Source organism: Barbus barbus, assembly GCF_936440315.1.
Source record: "Barbus barbus genome assembly, chromosome: 43".
Taxonomy (NCBI): domain Eukaryota; kingdom Metazoa; phylum Chordata; class Actinopteri; order Cypriniformes; family Cyprinidae; genus Barbus; species Barbus barbus.
Window position 1 is genome coordinate 18123990 of NC_136721.1, and position 19281 is coordinate 18143270.

Sequence of the window (19281 nt, forward strand, 5' to 3'; positions counted from 1 at the left end):
TTATGAAATTATAAAATTGTATGTTTTAAATTATATATATATATATATATATGATTAAATAATTAAAAACAATTAAAATGAATTTATTAATATGATTAACTGTAAATCAGGGTTATTATAGACAAATGAAAATGTTAAAAATAAAAATTATATAATAGTATGAGTATCTCGATACTAAAATTGAGGAAGGTTGTTAAAACATGGCCCCCTTGTTCACTGTTTTTTTTTTGTTTTGTTTGTTTGTTTTTTGAAAACCTGGCAACCCGTTTTAGGTCACGCGATATTCGGCGAGATGTGAAAGTTCAGCCACTCCACGTGGGTGTGTGAATGGTACAAGGGAAGATAATAAGTTGTTACGGTGAAGCTAGATTATACTGCTATCATAAATACATGCAAAATTTGTTTTCTAAATTAATTTCACTTGTAGAAAATGGCCGTTAAAGTAAAAGCAGTCGAGTCGGTTTTGTTCAAAAGAGTGTGATGACATGCTGAGGTTCTGTCGGATCATTCATATTTTATCACGACGCACATTTATTCCAGCTCTCAAAAACAAAGGTGAGTTTCTTAACAATGCGTTCTGCTGTAAAGTAACTGATGAACGATAATCTAACTGAAACGTTCTTCTGGGTGGCCAGATCCTAAATTAATATTCCGTGGATTCTGCATGTCCAGCAAGATGACTGAAGATTCATCAGACGCCCAAATCAAAGCTTTGAAAAGACCAGCAGATGATAGGCACCCTGAGACTGAGCATGAAGACAAGAAGCTTAAAACAGACCAGGATGAGAGGAAATACCCCAAGAAAAAGGTGGCCCTTCTGATGGCATATTCAGGCAAAGGGTATTATGGGATGCAGGTGAGTTATGAGCACAGTGATTTATACATTGCTGTGTTGTTCAAGCATTAATACTTGTCCTGTGCATCCAGAGAAATGCAAAGAGCTCTCAGTTCAAAACCATTGAGGATGAACTGGTCACTGCTCTTGTGAGAGCAGGATGTATTCCAGAGGGCCATGGAGATGACATGAAGAAGATGTCTTTCCAGCGGTGTGCACGAACAGATAAGGTGAATATTTTAACCTGATGCTCAATTACTCAATTATTTTATAATAATATATTGTATTTTATTACAGTGAGGGCTATTATAGGTCATTAAAACTACAATTAAACCATTAAAAAACATTTTGTTAGTTGAAATTAAATAAAATAAAAATATAAAAAATCATAAATTTTCTTTCCCTATTCTTCCTGGCTAGAACAAAGAATTAATTAAAACTAATATATAAAATATATTACATGTAAATTTAAAACACACACACACATATATATATATATATATATATATATATAAATTAAGTATAATTTCTCATTTCTTCTCATTGCATTAACAGGGTGTCTCTGCTGCTGGTCAGGTTGTGTCTCTGAAGGTGTGGATGATCGACAACATCCTGGACAAAATTAATGCAAATCTGCCACCTCGCATAAGAATTTTAGGTCTGACCTCAAAGTTTATTATTTACATATTTCCTGTTCAATGACTGAAATCAGGGTTATATTTGTATTATTTATGTACTATTGTATTTCTTATTTTAAAATGGCTTTTATTTTTATATTTTCTGTTTTCAATTTAGCTTGTCATTGTTTGTGCTTTTGTCTTTTTTATATATATTTCTATTTAGGTTTTACTCATTTTTATTTCAGTTCTGATTTTAGTCATTTTAATACTACAGCTTAAATTTATTTTGAGTTAGCTGCCATGATTTCTTTTTTTTCTAGATTTAGGATTTTTAGTGTAATATTTATATTGTATCTTATTACAGCTTTATTTCAATTAACAAAATATTTTTAATAGTGTTAGTTAATAATGATAACACTGACAGAAATCTGTACATCATTTAAATGTTCTCAAACTTGCAGGTTATAAGAGAGTCACGGGTGGCTTCAATTCCAAAAACAACTGTGATGCCAGAACCTATTCCTACATGCTTCCCACTGTGTCTTTCTCCCCAAAGAACTATAACCAGGAGGACACGTCATTCCGTTTGAGTTTAGAGACCCTTCAGAAGGTCAACCGATTATTTAGCCTGTACAAAGGCACCCACAACTTCCACAACTTCACTTCACAAAAAGGTCCTCGGGACCCTAGCGCCAAGCGCTACATCACCCACATGTCCTGTGGAGAGCCGTTTGTGAGACAGGAATCTGAGTTTGCCGTCATCACAGTAAGAGGCCAGAGCTTCATGATGCACCAGATCCGGAAGATGATCGGTCTTGTGATTGCTGTGGTCAAAGGATATGTAGATGAAGGAGTAATCGAGAGGAGCTGGGGAGAGGACAAAGTTGACGTTCCCAAGGCTCCTGGGCTCGGGTTAGTGCTGGAGAGGGTGCACTTTGACCGATACAACAAACGCTTCGGAGGAGATGGCATCCATGAGACTCTGGAATGGACTGAGGAAGGAGAAGCCATCGCTGCTTTTAAGGACAAGCACATTTATCCCAGTATTGTGGAGACTGAGCTTCATGAGAAGTCCATGGTGAACTGGATGACTACACTATATATCCATGATTTTGAAGCAACGGCTACAGGAAACCAAGAGCGCAAAGTAGGTACTGTTTTGCTGGTTTGTTTTATATTATTTTATATTTTATATTATATTGTTACTAACATAATTTATATATATATAAATAAATAAATAAAGTTGGGTGCCAATGACTGTGGCTAACGTGAACTACAGAAAAACATTTATTTCATAATGTGAGTTTCCCCACACTTTCAATTGTTTTACTTCAATGAAAGTTTAGAATTTTGTGAATTTTTTTAAATGAAAGATCAAAAAGATAAATGTTGTATATTTATTTTCACAGCCACCTTTGCTTATATTTACCAAGGGTGCCAATATTAGTGGTGGGTGGCACTGGTAAATGAAGAAAATCTGCTTTCAAATTTTCATTCGGCTCTATTGTGGATGACCTGAATATGAATTATAGACACTATATTTAATGTTTATCCAAATGCCTTTTTTATTTTTTTTATTTCAGGATGATGATGAAGATGGAAATGTATCTGACTGAATCGCCCAGAAGCAGTCTTCCCTTTCTTTCCTTTTTTTTTTTTTTTGGTGTTTACTTGCGTTAACATTAATTTCCAAAGATTCCACTGTAATTAAAATTCTGAAATAAACAATTTTTTAAATAAACATTAAGGCTTGTTGCAGTTTTCCTTTAAACAGTTTCCTTTCCGTTTTATTGTCCATTTGCAAGAAAGTGTACAGTTTAGTTGTTGGACCATTTATTCTAATAGATTATAAATGGGTTATACTTTTGTGTGTTATAAACAGTGTTGGGGAAAGTTACTTTTAAAAGTAATGCATTACAATATTGCGTTACTCCCTAAAAAAGTAACTAATTACGTTACTTAGCTACTTTTTATGGAAAGTAATGCGTTACGTTAATTTTGCGTTACGTTTGAAATATGAGCAGGGCTTGATTGTTTTTAATACAATAAATTACATTAATACAAATGTAAAAGCCCTGTATCTTGTGAAGGAAAAGTAAATTCACGTCTGTAAAGTAAAACTCAGGATAAGAAGGTTTAACACTCTTCGGCAATAAAAAAACAATGAAGTACAATTGTTAGTTTATCTAAAGTCATTTTTGCTTATTAGTTTGGTTGAACTGGATCATCAAAGGTCAGCAGCAAAGACATTGGTTAATAAAACGGGATTAGATACATTTGTGTTTAACATATTTAATTATTGCAGGTTAGCGTCATATTCTGAGTTAGCATTTCACTGTTTTAATTCATTTTGATGAATACTAAATAATTTTTTTGCGAGTGGGATGAATTCATTCACATTTAGATCTATAGTAACAGCATGCTCACACAGCGCACTGTCGGTCAATAAATGGGGAAAAAGTAACTCAGATATTTTCTTGTAAATTAAAAAGTAATGCGATACTTTACTAGTTACTTGAAAAAAGTAATATTATTACGTAACTCGCGTTACTTGTAATGCGTTACCCCCAACACTGGTTATAAATATTGGGTGCATTACAAAATGTTTTCTCCAAACAGCTGTGGCTCAAAAAGTTGTTGTTTCTCTCTCTCTCTCTCTCTCTCTCTCTCTCTCTCTCACTGGAGACACTAGAAAATGCCATTATTTTAAATAAAGAAATCCAACCTCTGAGTCTGAAATCACTCAGTAATCACAAACTATTCTGAATGGTCCAGCTTGATGGGCATAGTGAAAATTAACTTTGAAGAGTCACTGCTTTTGACAGTAATTCACACCTTAATAATGACATTTGAAAAGTTCAATTGGAAATTAATTTGAATATACAGAGTGAAAAGTTATTATCTCACCTCATAACTGGCATCGGCTTCCTGCAGTTCCTCCAGCGGTCCACTAGGGGCGACCTCATCCTTTTCCATGAAGACACCAACACGTGTTTAGTGAAACAATAATGGCGACGTCCACGGACAGCAGCGTGAAAGAAGAAAACAGTCAGGTTACATATAAAAAAGATATACATACTAAAACATGTCGTATACTACAAAACAAGAAACATGCTAACGACATATTCGACGTTATTGAATATTTGCAGGTATGTGATTCTTATTTCATAGTGGACTCAACTCGTTATGTTCTGGTCTACAAGTACTCCTGTTATTAAACATACAGTTTTTTCTTTCTCGCTTGCAGTCCGAAAATGATAAAGAAATCATTTTCGCCACCGAGTCTTGCAAAAGGGTTTTCTGTCTGTTGTTCGACAGAGGAGATCTTTATGTTGGTGCTCTGCCTGAAGAAGAAGAAGGCCTCACGAGTGGTAAATTACTGCATCTTAAGATCACTGGATAAACAAAGTTAATGTATTAATTAGACTGACACCTGACTGTCCAATTCATCTGTATTTTACCAAAAGGAACGCTTACATAGGGCACATTGCATTATTACATATTGTGTATGCAAAAGCAGCTATTAAGTTATGAGCTTAAATGTACACCGTTAATTGTTTATTTAACAATTAATTTGAATATGTGTGTATTTTTTATAGTCGAGTCAAATCTAAAGAGTTAACATATACGGTCAAATTCCCAGGTGATCGCAGTGCTGAAGAGAAGTACCGTATATTCATGAGACACCGTTACAACAACTGTGTGGAGCTTCTGTTGGAAAACATAGGTCATGAAGCTTTCCAAGTGAAGGTGAGTGAAAGTAACATGATGGTTTACATTAACTTTCAGGTTTTTTTATTTTGTTTGTATTAGTAATTTTCTTATGTGCCTTTTTTAAACACACACATACACACACACATGTATATATGTATATTCTATTGTACTCATTTTGTCGCTTTGGATAAAAGCGTCTGCTGAATAACCAAATGAAAATGTAATATATATATATATATATATATATATATATATATATATATATATATATATATATATATATATATATATATATATTAGGGATGTAACGGTATGGAAATTTCTCATCACGATTATAGTAACCAAAATTATCACGGTTATCAGTATTATCACGGTATTGTTAAAATGTGCTGGAGATGTTCAAAAAAAACCGATACATAAATCACTTCACCAAGTTTTATACTTAAATCAACAAACAGCAATTAAAATGACTTTTTGTTTGCATATTCACTAAAACAATAACATTACCAGTGAGGTCTGGATTTTAAATGACAACTTGACTGACACCAGTTTAATAGCATGTTCAAATAAATAATGTAAATGTTCAAATAAAGCTTTGAAAAAGTTTCATGTAAAGGTAAACCTCACATATCAGCCTTTAAAGAAAAGTTAAGTCAAAATGAGAATTGATTAATAAGGAGAAGGGGGGGGGGTGGTCAAGTATGGTGACCCATACTCAGAATTTGTGCTCTGCATTTAACCCATCCAAGTGTACACACAGTAGTGAGCATACACCCGGAGCAGTGGGCAGCCAATGCTGCGGCGCCCGAGGAGCAGTTGGGGGTTCAGTGCCTTGCTCAAGGGTCTCACCTCAGTCGTGGTATTGAGGGTGGAGAGAGTGTTGGTTATTCACTCCCCCCACCTACAATCCCTGCTGAGACTCGAACCCACGACCTTCAGGTTACAAGTCCAACTCTCTATCCACTTATCTGCTCCATAAATAATTCTATATAGCTTATCTGAATTGTTTAAATGTGTAGAATCCACATAAGCTTGTTTTTCATCAACCGGTCAAAATTTACAGCAGGTCATGCAAATTTAGTCAGTTTTTTGGCCAGGCAGAAACTGCACACAGACTGAATGTAAATAAGTGTCTGTAAATCCAATCTCTGACAGCAGGTGGCGCTTTATACGGAAAAGCTGAATTACAGCTGATTCCCGCGAACAAAGCAGTTGTGTTTAAGAACACTTGCTTTAGGTATTACATGGAGCTAAGATGAAAACAAAATGCTATCGAATCGTTTCTGAAGACAGTCAGATCCTTCAGAGGTACATTCATATAATTAATTCACTGATATATTCATTTGTATAATTCCCTCAGCACTCCTTTAAAACCTCCCAGCTTTTCCGCCCCGTTTTCACTCAGAATGAAACTAAGTTACTCTGCTGCTGTGCGCTCGTGACACTGTTACACTCTGCTTTATGCCGGACAGTATTTATTTATCGCGAGTTATTCAAATCGTGGTAATCGAATACGGTTTTAATGATAATTAAAATATGAAACGGTAATACTAACCGTGTGGAATTTTATCATGATTTATCGTCAAACCGGTAATCGTTACATCCCTAATATATATATATATATATATATATATATATATATATATATATAGAAATGTTTGTCAGTTTTAGTAATTTTAGCACTTCAACTTAAGTAATTATTTATTTCAGTTAGTTGCCAAGATAACATGTCTAATTTTTTAATGTTAAAGGGGTCATCAAATGCCCATTTTCCACAAGGTGATATGATTCTTTAGGGCCTAAATGAAAAGTCTATATAGTTTAAACATACTTTGGTTAAAATTTCTCAACGGAAGTGTAAAAAACACCCTTTTACCTTGTTAAAAATCACAGCAACCCGTTTTGTTGCATTTTCCTTTAAATGCTAATGAGCTCTGCTCACCCCGCCCCTCTCTTCTGTGGGCTGACAAGCTGTCCTGTTTACTTTAGCCGCATTTAGCTGCGGAACTTGTTAAATAGCACATTAGGAAAGGTGATTTGTGAACATTCATTACAAACGCTTATACTCACTTCTTCTGTAGGTGAAGCTGGATCACGAATGATTCGTGCAAACATAGACGCATTTAGGTAGATTGGAGGGTGCATTGCCTTCAAAAACAAAATAACATTAATCCACTGCATCTTCAGTGGCTCTGATGTCGGGAGTAAATCATGACTGCTATGTTCATTATTACATCCGACAACAAAAAGCCTCAATCGCTTAGGAGCCATTCTTGTCTATGTCCCTGCTCCGGTGTCAAAACAATGGCAGTCGGACTGTTACAGCTCACTCAGGGCGGGTCTAAGGTAAGACGGCTGTGTCAATCAAAGAGCTGAGAACTGCTTGATTTGAAAAAGGGGATTTTATTTATAGAGATTAAAAAAATACCACTGGGTGGGTTTTTATCATTATAGGGTGGTTATGTACACACATAGCCAACACATTTATGTTCAAACAAGATGTAAAAGTGAGTTTTGCATCTGATGACCCCCTTAAGGTTTTCATTTAATATTTACATTTTATTTCAGCTACTGAAATAGTTTTACTTTTTGTTAACAATAACAGCTGTGTAACAAACGTGGGACACTCCCATATCTGACAGAATTATGTCCATTTATGTGTGATTTATGTCCATTATTTTAATATTTTCCAGGAGGCATCCCTCTGTGCACTGATGAAGTTTGTTGCAGCAGAAGGCAAACACCCTCTCCAGAATCTGGATTTGATTGAGCGCTACAGCTTTCCCAGGGAGCTCTTACGGGTTGGTTTCCTTTACAACAACAGATATTGACACATGCTGCACACTGAAGTAATATATAGTGCCCTCCATAAGTATTGGAACAATAAAGACAAAATTGCTCTGTTGGCTGTGGAGTCAAGACATTTGCAAATATGATTAAAAGATGAATATGAGACAAAACTACAGAATGTCACATTTTATTATTAGCCGTTTCAACACATAAAAGTTTTACCAAATAAAAAGAACAGCACTTTTAGAGTTCATCCCCCTCACTGATGTGAGCATAAGTATTGGGACAGTTGAACATAAGGCAGATATAAAAGATTAAAAGCTATTATTTAGTTGCAGATCCCTTGCACACAATCACAGCAGTGAGTCTGTGGCCCATAGACATCACCAGACTCTTGGTCTCATCCTTTGAAAGACTTTTCCCAGCCTTTAATGCAACCGATTCCAATTGTTGTTTGTTTTGTTTCTGCCTTTACGCTCCTCTTCAGCTGGTGAAATTCATGTTCAATCGGATTTAAATCTGGAGATTGACTTGTCCAATCTAAGACTTTCCATTTCTTTCCCTTTATAAATTCCTTGACTGAACTGGCAGGGTGTTTTGGGTCATTGTCCTGATGCAATATGAAGTACTTCCCAATGAATCTGGTGGTATTTTCTTGAATATTATTGGTAGGCAAGATGGTTTTGTACCCTTCCAAATTCATTCTGCTACTGTCATCATACATTAAGTCATCAGTAAAGTTGAGAGGGCCTGTTCCAGAGGCAGCCATGCATGCCCATGCCATGACACCACCTCCACCATGCTTTACAGATGAAGCTGTATGCTTGGGATCATTTGCAGTTCCCTTTTTTTTCTCCACATTTTTGCTTTCCCATCACTTAGATAAAGGTTCATCTTTGTCTCATCGGTCCATAAACACAGTTCCAAAACTCTTCTAGCTCACCTTTGTGCTTTTTTGCAAACTCTAATCTTGCCTTTCTATTTTTGGTGCTGGTCAGAGGTTTGTATCTTGCTGTGTAGCATCTGTAATTCTGTGTCAAAGTCTCCTGAGGACAGTAGATTGTCAGAGCATCACCCCAGCTTTCTGGAAGTTGTTGGTGATTTTACAGACACGTCTTTTAGGGTTCATTTTCACAGCTTTTATGATTTGTCTGTCATCAACTTCTGTTGTTTTCTCAGCCGATCAGATCGTTGTTGGTTGCTGGTGTCGCTGGTGGTTTCCAAACTCTTGATTTCTCCATGCCCTTTGTTTTTGCTAGAGCTCTAACTGACTTCCTCTTTTCTTTTAGCATCAAAATTGCTTGCTTTTCTCTCAAAGTCAGCTCCCTCATCTTCATCCTGGTTTGTGTGTGTCATCATCGAATGCAAGATTCAGAATACAGAAGTAATGGATATAACTGATACGACACATTCCCTGCTTTTAATATCTGAAGAATTAATGCAACAGAACACAGCTGATCACTTAGAAAGACCTGTGAGGCAACTGTCCCAATACTTATGCTCACATCAGATAGGGGGATGAAACACTAAAAGTGCTGTTCCCTATCGATACTCCACTCGTACTGCGTCTTGCTAAAGACGCTATGGGAAAAAGCCTTTTTTCTCCTTTACTGAAGCCTTATTCAATCACGCAGTGAAACTGCACGATCATTGGTTCGTGCAGTGTGTTAAAAACGAACCAATGTGTCGGCAGCGGAGCTGCATGAGCCTATGGCGACGGAGCCCGCCAGATCCCGCCAGAATGGGCGGGGTTATCTGGCTATATAATCGGCCGTCTGGCCATAGGATCCTCAGATTTCTTCTCCTTCAGCGACGACATCTCGCCTTCGCTGATCCCAAGAAGCCGCCTCGCCGTTGACACGCCTCGCAGCTGAGCCAGAGACCTCCTGCCAGCTGAGACGCCGCTTTCACCGCGCTCCAGCCCCGCAGAAGCCCCGGTCTGTTCGCTGCCGCCATCCGGTGAGTGCTATAAAAATGCATATTTATCGGCGTTGTTGCAAATGCCGCAACAGCGAGTGTGGCTCGTGCAGGGGATCCTGCACGATGCAAAGAGCAGTGAGCGCGTGCCGCCTGTCTGGGTCTCGCCCACGCACTGACTGCGCGCTTACTGAGACAGCTCGTTCGAGTATGAGTCTCGCTCTTCCCGCTCGCTGTCCGTCTCTGTGGAGGCAGCTCCGCTCTCCCGTTTCCCCTCTCTCAGCAAAGCTCGGAGAATGAAACATCAGAGCCACGGAGCTTCCTGCAGCGCTCGGATCCGCCGGTGTTCACACGTGAGAATCAGAGCTCCTCCTTCATTGGGCGGCTCTATTCTCTTTGGCGGACCGGAGTGGAAAGTTATGTGTGTGCGTCACTGAGACTGCGCTCACACAGGCAGCCTGCTTTCACCGAAAGCCGGGCTTTACTCTGATTTGCTCGCGGTCCTCTATGTAGCAGGCCCCGCCTCCCCCCTTCTCTTCTCCCAGTCAACTCGGAGACAGGAACAGCGAGTGAGGCTGAGCAATCAGGTTGAGTGATTTTTCGCGCCGGCTTAGCCCCGTGTGTTTCACTCTGCATACAGCGCTTTGATCTGCCAGCGCGTGTGGATTAGCGCGCCTCATTACATTGAGTGGCTCAATCCTTCTGTGCACATTGTAACATGCTGCACTGGGCGGCCCCGACTCTCGCGTTTCTCTTCTCCCAGTCACCTCGGAGAAGGAGACGGATAAAAAAAAAAAAAAAAAGGCTTGAGTGATTTTTCGCGCCGGCATAGCCCCGCGTTTTTCACTCTGCATACAGTCTTTGATCTGCCAGTGTGTTTACACTAAGTATTAGCGCCTCTTGCAGCTCTTTGATCTGCCAGCGCTACTTTCATTATGAAAGCTTCAGTCTGTCCCTGCCGCGCTCACGGTCCCTTTCTTCAATGAAGGTGGCCACGCCTCCCCTGCTCTAGTGTTTCTACTCTCCCAGTTATCTCGGGGAAGAAACTGCAAGCTCCAGGGTTCGCGCGATCAAGCTTGAGTGAATTTACGCCAGGGCAGCCCCGCGTTTCACTCTTTGATCTTGGCTCGCCTGCTTCAGTGAAGATGGCCCCTCCCCTCGTCCGCTACGAGCGGATCTGAGAGGATGCGCGCGGCACTTTTGATCTGCTGGTGTGTTTACACAATGGTAATTAATACCCCTCTTCTAAGAGTGGTTGATCCTTTTAGGCAGATCGAAAGCAAGTTGTCACTATGATTATAACTGACAGCTTCAGACTCCTGACGCTTCTGGGCTGTGCCCACGGCCCAAATGGCCTCTGTCATGCCTCCAAACACCCCGTTTAGCTCCGGGTGCCGATGGCAATGAGTTTGTGGTAAATACTGTTGTGAACACTGGGCCCTTTCAAAAAGCGCCCACACAACTGATCGCTGTTATAGCAAGGAAATAAAACACAAACATTTTCAAAAGGGAGTACATTCCTCTCCCTCTTATCACGAGCTTCAGGTCCCCGCTTGGCGGCCTGCCACTCGAGTTTATCCTGCCCCTTGCCACGCGGGCCAAGGCCTGGAGGGCCATCCCCGGAGTGTCAGAATGGGTTATACGGATAATAGAACGAGGTTACTCACTCCAATTCGCTCGCAGACCCCCGCGCTTCAGCGGCGTGGTCTCCTCTTCTGTAGACGGCTAGAACGCTCACGTTCTACGTTCAGAAATGATGATGCTGTTGAAAAAAGGAGCCATAGAAATGGTTCCTCCAGCTCAGAGCGAATCAGGCTTTACAGCCATTACTTCCTCGTTCCCAAGAAGGATGGCGGCCTCCGGCCCATCCTCGATCTCAGACGCCTGAATCGCGCCCTCGTGAGGAGGTCGTTCAGGATGATCACACTGAAGCAGATCCTCTCGCAAATTCGCTCAGAGGACTGGTTCTGTTCCCTGGACCTGAAAGACGCATACTTTCACGTCCAGATAGCCCCCCCATCACAGACGATTCTTGAGATTCGCCTTTGAGGGAGTGGCTTATCAGTACACGGTCCTTTCCTTTGGACTGTCCCTGGCCCCACGCACTTTTACGAAGTGCATGGGCGCGGCTCTTTCCCCTCTCAGGCAGATGGGAATCCGCATTCTCAATTACCTCGACGACTGGCTCATTCTGGCCCAGTCAGAGGTACAACTACTCTCACACAGAGCCCTCCTCCTCAGCCACCTAGAATGCCTGGGGCTCAGGGTCAATTTTGCCAAGAGCGCGCTGTTTCCCAGCCGACGGATGTCGTTTCTGGGAACAGTTTTGGACTCAGCTCAGATGAGAGCTGTGCTAGCGCTGGAACGCGCTCTGGCCATTTAAAAGCTCGCAGCCTCCTTCCAGAGCGGCACCGCTCGCCCCGTCAAAGCGTTTCAGAGGATGCTGGGCCTCATGGCCACAGCATCGCCGGTGCTACAGTTGGGCCTGCTTCGCATGCGGCCCCTTCAGCGCTGGTTGAAACCACGGGTTCCACCCCACGCATGGCGACATGATCGCCTACATATCAGGGTGAGCCAGGCCTGTGTAACAGCCCTGGTCCCCTGGAGGAACCCACGATGGTTCAGAAAGGGTGTGACCATAGGGATGGTCTGCAGCAGGAAAGTTGTCACAACAGACGCCTCCAACATGGGTTGGGGGCGCTGTGCGAAGGCAAACCGACCTTTGGTCGAAGGCGGAGCAGAACCTCCACATCAACTGCTTAGAAATGCTAGCAGTGTGTCGAGCCTGCCAGTTTTTCCTGCCAGAGCTAAAGGGACGACATTTGCTGATCCGCTCAGACAACATGTCAGTGGTGTCCTATGTAAATCACCAGGGAGGTCTCTCCTCGAAGCGCCTCTTCCTTATGGTAGAGCGACTTCTGGAGTGGGCTCAGCTCAACTTGCGCTCGCTGAGAGCAGCAAATTTGCCGGGCAGATTGAACCGAGGAGCGGATATGCTATCACGGAGCAACGTCCCCTCAGAAGAGTGGATGCTCCATCCGCAGACGGTTCGAATGATCTGGAGAATCTTTGGCAAGGCCGAAGTAGACCTTTTCGCCTCCAAAGACAACTCTCACTGCCCAGCCTATTATTCGAAGGCCAAGGACGCGTTGGCCCACGACTGGCCCAACCTCCTCCTTTATGCATACCCTCCGATCGCTCTGATTCCTCAGGTCATCAGGCGAATCAGGGAACAACGACACAAGGTCTTGTTGGTGGCCCCCCTGTGGGAGAACCAGCCTTGGATGTCAGAGCTGACCCAGCTGCTAACCGCAGCCCCCTGGTCCGTGCCCCTGAGACGTGATCTCCTCTCTCAGGTGAATGGTTTGTGGCACCCTCTTCCCAAACTGTGGGCGCTTCACCTCTGGCCGCTCAACGGGAGCCTACCAGCCTCCCAGAGCGAGTGCTAAATACCATTTCTGAGGCTAGAGCCCCGTCTACGAGACGCCTCTATGCCCTTAAATGGGCGGTTTTCTCCAAATGGTGTCTAAACCGCGGTGAGGACCCCCCTACATCTGAGTTGGCGGTGATTCTGTCCTTCCTGCAGGAACTGCCGGATAAAGGACGCTCTCCCTCCACACTCGGGGTGTTCGTATCGGCAATAGTGGCCTTCCACGCCCCTATTGCGGGCCAATCAGTGGGCAGGGACAATGCTATCGTCCGTTTTCTAAGGGGTGCCAAGAGGCTGAATCCGCCTCGGCCCCTTATTGTCCCTACATGGGACTTACCCACTGTGCTGAGGGCCCTGAGGGGCCCTCCTTTTTGAGCCGCTCCAGTCCACGAACCTTTGGTCACTGTCGCTGAAGACTGCTCTGCTACTAGCACTAGCGTCAGTCAAGCGAGTAGGAGACCTGCAGGCGCTCTCTGTGAGCCCCGCCTGCCTGGAATTTGGGCCAAACGACTCCAAGGTCGTCCTAAAACCAAGGCATGGATACGTACCTAAGGTACTTTCCACTCCGTTCAGAGCTCAGGTCATCAAACTCTCCGCGCTTCCTCCCTCCGAGGAGGACCGGGAGTTAATTTTGTGATGCCATGTTAGAGCCCTACGGATCTACTTTGAGCGTTCCACCTCCTTCAGGCGCACGGAACAGCTCTTTGTTAGCTTCGGTAACCGCGCCAAAGGGCTTCCGGTCACGAAGCAGAGACTCTCTAAGTGGATAGTGGATGCCGTTACGCTGGCTTACTCTTCCTTGGGCCTTCAATGCCCCATTGGAGTACGAGCCCATTTGACTAGAGGCATTGCCTCGTCACGGGCCTGGTCTAGCAGTGTGTCTATTACAGACATTTGTGCGGCGGCCGGCTGGGCCTCGCCGTCCACATTTGCAAGGTTTTATAAGCTGGATGTACCGGCCTTGCAGGCCAGGGTCCTATCTGCTTAGATGAGTATGACTTACGTTGTGGGAATAACCCTAACGGAGAACTCTTGACTGCACGGGCACTCAAGCTCTCTGATGGGTTCCTTGCATATCTCAGCCCTGAAAGTGCTGAGTATGCGAGGAATGCATGGAATGACCCGGGCCGAGCGTGACCCCTACGAGCTCAGCTCGCTTTAGCCCGAGTATACTATTATACTTCCCTCTGAGCATGGAATGCTTATGGAGGTATTTTACACAGTCGTTCCTCTACCATAGCACGGCGTGATTGAATTGTGTTCCCATAGCGTCTTTAGCAAGACGCAGTACGAGTGGAGTATCGATAGGGAACGTACTCGGTTACTATCGTAACCTCGGTTCCCTGAGATACGGAACGAGTACTGCGTACTTTGCCGTGCCAGGTAGCTGCACGACTCAGTCGTCGCTTCAGTCGAAGTAAACCTGAGGATCCTATGGCCAGACGGCCGATTATATAGCCAGATAACCCCGCCCATTCTGGCGGGATCTGGCGGGCTCCGTCGCCATAGGCTCATGCAGCTCCGCTGCCGACACATTGGTTCGTTTTTAACACACTGCACGAACCAATGATCGTGCAGTTTCACTGCGTGATTGAATAAGGCTTCAGTAAAGGAGAAAAAAGGCTTTTTCCCATAGCGTCTTTAGCAAGACGCAGTACTCGTTCCGTATCTCAGGGAACCGAGGTTACGATAGTAACCGAGTACGATCTTCTTAGCTGGGAAAACATCTGTGTGTTGAATCACCCAATAATAAAATGTGACATTCTGTAGCTTTGTCTCATATTCATCTTTTAATCATATTTGTAAATGTCTTGACTCCACAGCCAACAGAGCAATTTTGTCTTTACTGTTCCAATACTTTTGGAGGGCACCATGTGTATGTGTGTGTGTGTGTGTGTATATATATATATATATATATATATATATATATATATATGTATATATATATATATATATATATATATGTATATGTGTGTATATATATATATGTATATGTGTATATATGTATATGTATATGTGTATATATGTATATGTATATGTATATATATGTGTATGTATATATATGTATATGTATGTGTGTGTGTGTATATATATATATATATATATATATATATATATATATATATATATATATATATATAAAATGCTTATCCCTCTCACGTGCACAGAACCTGGTGGAGCATCTTCTCTCAACGAAAGAAGACATGTCACTGCTCATCTCCAGGTTTCAAGAGTTTTTGCAGATGGACGATGTGCGCTACTACGTCATGAGTTCAGTACGAGACAACATTAACAGAGTCATGAGCCGAAACAAAAAGGTGAGTGTGGTTTTGTTTACAGTGCCAGTTTTTCTGCATATTTATTCTGTATTATCAATTATACAAGCTTATTTTTCTCTTTTTTTTAGGCTGTGATTCCTGTATATCAAAATAATGTGTTCACACTCCTCTCAACCATCAATGTACCCAGCCACGGATCAAAAATTAAAAAATTTCTTGTCAAACAACCATGTAAGTTTGTTTTATTACTGTGGTATTGTCCCTACAAGACATTGTCCTTCATAAACACTATTTCTCCCTGTGCTTTATAGACAAACCTGCAGAATGGAAAGTAGCCAAACTAAAGGTAAATACTTTTTTTTAGTATGCATTTCTGCATTTTAAAGTTCATTCTGACATTATAAATATATAAATTTTTCCATATAGGAGCATAAACGATCTTTTGAGCAAATGTGGCTGCTGTTTCTCAATTTCAAGGTAAAACAACCCTCACTATGGCATCACACTATATTCATTGTCTATAAAGACCTTTCCTAAGGTTTTTTGAGGTTCTTAACTGGTGTTTGGGCTCCCATAGTTGCCTAGCAGCATGTACAAGAAGATCCTGGTGATCCTTCATGAGTCTATTATGCCACAAATGAGTGATCCCACACTTTTGATTGACTTCCTAAGCGCTGCCTATGACATTGGTGAGTCCAGGGTGTACTAAAGAATTATTATTCATGACGTTATCTGTTATACAGTTTTATATCTGTAACGCACCTGTTTTTCTCAGGTGGGGCGATCAGTTTGTTGGCTCTGAATGGCTTGTTCATCCTCATCCATAAGCATAATTTGTAAGTATTAAACCAGGCAATTCTCTGATCGACATGAACATTTTAATATTTAATATTTTTTTTAAAACCATCTTTGTTGTGTAGGGATTATCCAGATTTTTATAAGAAGCTGTACAGTCTGCTGGATCCCTCCATCTTTCATGTCAAGTACAGAGCACGTTTCTTCCACCTGGCGAACATCTTCCTCTCTTCAACGTAAGTTTGCTCTCTAAACTTTTATTTTGGTTAAAGATCAGTTTGAGCACCAGTACATAAATGTCGTGTTTTGTTCTTAAAGGCAGTAAAATAGTAACCTGTTTGCTCTGACAGACACCTGCCAGCCTATCTTGTGGCAGCGTTTGTGAAGCGTTTCGCTCGCCTGTCTCTCACAGCGCCACCTACAGCTCTCCTCATACTTCTGCCATTCATCTGTAATCTCATTCGCCGGCACCCCTCCTGTAGAGTTCTCATCCACAGACCCAGCGCTGCAGAGGGTATGTCACTGATAGAATGATCAAATTATTATTCATTTAAAATACATATTTATTTTTACAGAATTTTTATTTATTTAATATTTGTATACATTTACAATACATATGTTTTATTTATTTGTGAATAAATAGCTGTGTGTGTGTGTGTGTGTGTGTGTGTACACCTGTTTTTATATACCGGTGGGGACTTAAACCTGAATACACACAGACTCATGGGAACTTGTGTCACGGTGGGGACCTAAATTGAGGTCCCCACAGGTAATCAAGCTTATAAGTCACACAGAATTAAGTTTTTTGAAAAACTCTCCTGTGAGGGCTAAGTTTAGGTGTAGGGCAATAGAATATACGGTCTGTACAGTACAAAAACCATTACGCCTATGGAAGTCCCCACAAAGATAGTGAAATAAGTGTGTGTGTGTGCATTTTTTGTACTTTGGGTATTTATTATTATTTTTTTTTTTAAATATAATGTATTTATTATAAATTACGTATTTAAATATATTTTATTTATTTATTATTAATTAATTATTTAAATATATTTTATATCGTATTAATTACTAGTTATTCTAAAGAAAGATTTTATTTTATTTATTATTTTGATCTGTGCATTATTGTTTTGTGTTTATTTGATATGTTTATGAATATATACGTATTTATTTTTATCCATTTAAAATATGTACATTTACAAATATATACATGTACATATTTTATTTATTGTGTATTTATTATTTATTCATTTAGTTTTTGTTTTTCAAAATATATACATATCTATTTATTGATTTAGTTTTTATTCATTTAAAAATATATATTTATTTATTTGTTAAATTACTATTTATTTACAAATGCATGTATTTAATTTATTATTCATCTTAATTTGAGCCAGAATAAATGTATACATATTTATTTTTATTGATTGAAAATATGTAACAAATAAACATATATACATATGCATATTTTACTTATTTATTGTGTATTTATTATTTATAGTTTATTTATTCAAAATTGATACTTATTTAGTATTTATTTATTTTTAAAATTATTTATATAAAATATTTTTTTGTATTAATTACCCTATTCTAAGAAAATGCATTTCTTTGTTTAATTTATTATTAATGGAATACAGGGACACTTTCTGTATTTCTGTATTTATTATAAAAAATTGTTCTTGTCAATTTTATTTTTAATCAGAGCCTTGTGATGACCCGTATGTGATGGAAGAGGAAAATCCGGCTCAGTGTCATGCTCTGGAGAGTAGCCTATGGGAGATCAAGGTAAGACTAAATCCATGACTCTTCATATTGTTCTTTAATTGGAGCTGTCCTTCCTGACATTGACATTCTGACTTCCTCACCATCAACAAACTCGACAAAGAATGAACCTCTGAATATCTAAAAGGATATTGATGAAAAAGGCCAATCTGTTTTTAGACTTTGCAGAAGCATTACTACCCAGATGTGGCCAAGGCTGCCATGAAGATCAACGAGCCACTGACTGAACAGGAGGAAGATATCAGTGAGATTCTAGAGCTCTCGACATTTGAGGTAATTAACAACATTTGGGAGTTTTGGTAGTTATATTTGCCATGTGTTACAAGTATAAAATTGTTAACTTAATCATTATCCTCTCTGCATTTTGTATGGCAGCTAATGGAGCGAGAACTCAAAGCTGAAAGGAAGACGATACCGCTAGAGTTTGACGCAGCCACAGGGCTCCTGAAGAGCCCTAGAGAGGTGCTCGGAGTGCACTTTTCTCTAGAGTAACCACTCTTATTTGCAAATATGATCTTTCCAAAATGTATTCTTTGTATCAAAAAAAAGTTTGTGCAGTCTATTCCCTGGGCTGAATAAATAAACATTTGCAAAAAATGAGCATGTGCTGAATATTTTGTGTCCTCTAGTGAGACTGTAAAACAGCAATAAAAAGAAATCATTTAAATACAAAATACCATGTGATTTCTGTTTAGTTTGTCATATTTATAGTTTTTAACTCATTGATGGCTAATACAATATTATCAGTTTTATTGTATGGACAATAACTGTAGTTACTATGGCAGCAAATGTACACTGTTATACAAGCTGTACACTCACTACTTTACATTGTAGCAAAGTGTCATTTCTTCAGTGTTGTCACATGAAAAGATATAATAAAATATCTGAGGGGTGTACTCACTTCTGTGAGATGCTGTGTATATATAGGCTATATATATATATATATATATATATAATTATTTTTGAACCCTTATTAAGCCTTCAAATAACAAATAAATCCAAACAGCATACATTACATCACAAAAAAAACTTACCTCTAATAAAAAAAAATAGCATTACACAAAAATTCAGCCGCTTTGTTTTAAGCATACCATACTTAATGTAATCTAGACATGTTGTGAT

At 40.2% G+C, this 19281-nt stretch overlaps 2 protein-coding genes across 3 annotated transcripts; both read left to right on the top strand.

The window, feature by feature from the left end:
* Nucleotides 1-282: 282 nt before the first annotated feature.
* LOC306862098 (pseudouridylate synthase 1 homolog) lies at nucleotides 283-3223 on the top strand. 2 transcript variants are annotated; one of them, XM_079404732.1, is made up of 6 exons: nucleotides 283-555; nucleotides 636-856; nucleotides 928-1065; nucleotides 1391-1493; nucleotides 1917-2602; nucleotides 3039-3223. In XM_079404732.1, exons 1-6 carry the CDS (start codon nucleotides 486-488, stop codon nucleotides 3069-3071), a joined length of 1251 nt encoding a protein of 416 aa, XP_079260858.1. In that variant the 5' UTR covers nucleotides 283-485; the 3' UTR covers nucleotides 3072-3223. The 2 variants fall into 2 exon arrangements, with proteins under 2 accessions (XP_079260858.1, XP_079260859.1); XM_079404733.1 differs by having other exon boundaries at nucleotides 290-555; nucleotides 673-856.
* Nucleotides 3224-4419: 1196 nt separating this feature from the next.
* Nucleotides 4420-19054, top strand: noc4l (nucleolar complex associated 4 homolog). Its single transcript, XM_079405779.1, has 15 exons — nucleotides 4420-4604; nucleotides 4703-4826; nucleotides 5099-5205; nucleotides 7863-7970; nucleotides 15475-15624; nucleotides 15714-15816; nucleotides 15897-15931; nucleotides 16012-16062; nucleotides 16163-16274; nucleotides 16361-16421; nucleotides 16506-16616; nucleotides 16731-16894; nucleotides 18080-18162; nucleotides 18319-18432; nucleotides 18535-19054. Exons 1-15 carry the CDS (start codon nucleotides 4464-4466, stop codon nucleotides 18649-18651), a joined length of 1581 nt encoding a protein of 526 aa, XP_079261905.1. The 5' UTR covers nucleotides 4420-4463; the 3' UTR covers nucleotides 18652-19054.
* Nucleotides 19055-19281: the final 227 nt, after the last annotated feature.

Coding starts and splice junctions, on each gene's coding strand:
- noc4l (XM_079405779.1), top strand. CDS start 4,464: ATGGCGACGTCCACGGACAGCAGCGTGAAAGAAGAAAACAGTCAGGTT. Junction 7,971..15,474: donor TTCCCAGGGAGCTCTTACGG/GTTGGTTTCCTT, acceptor TCACGTGCACAG/AACCTGGTGGAGCATCTTCT. Junction 16,895..18,079: donor CAGACCCAGCGCTGCAGAGG/GTATGTCACTGA, acceptor ATTTTTAATCAG/AGCCTTGTGATGACCCGTAT.
- LOC306862098 (XM_079404732.1), top strand. CDS start 486: ATGCTGAGGTTCTGTCGGATCATTCATATTTTATCACGACGCACATTT. Junction 1,066..1,390: donor GGTGTGCACGAACAGATAAG/GTGAATATTTTA, acceptor TTGCATTAACAG/GGTGTCTCTGCTGCTGGTCA. Junction 2,603..3,038: donor CAGGAAACCAAGAGCGCAAA/GTAGGTACTGTT, acceptor TTTTTATTTCAG/GATGATGATGAAGATGGAAA.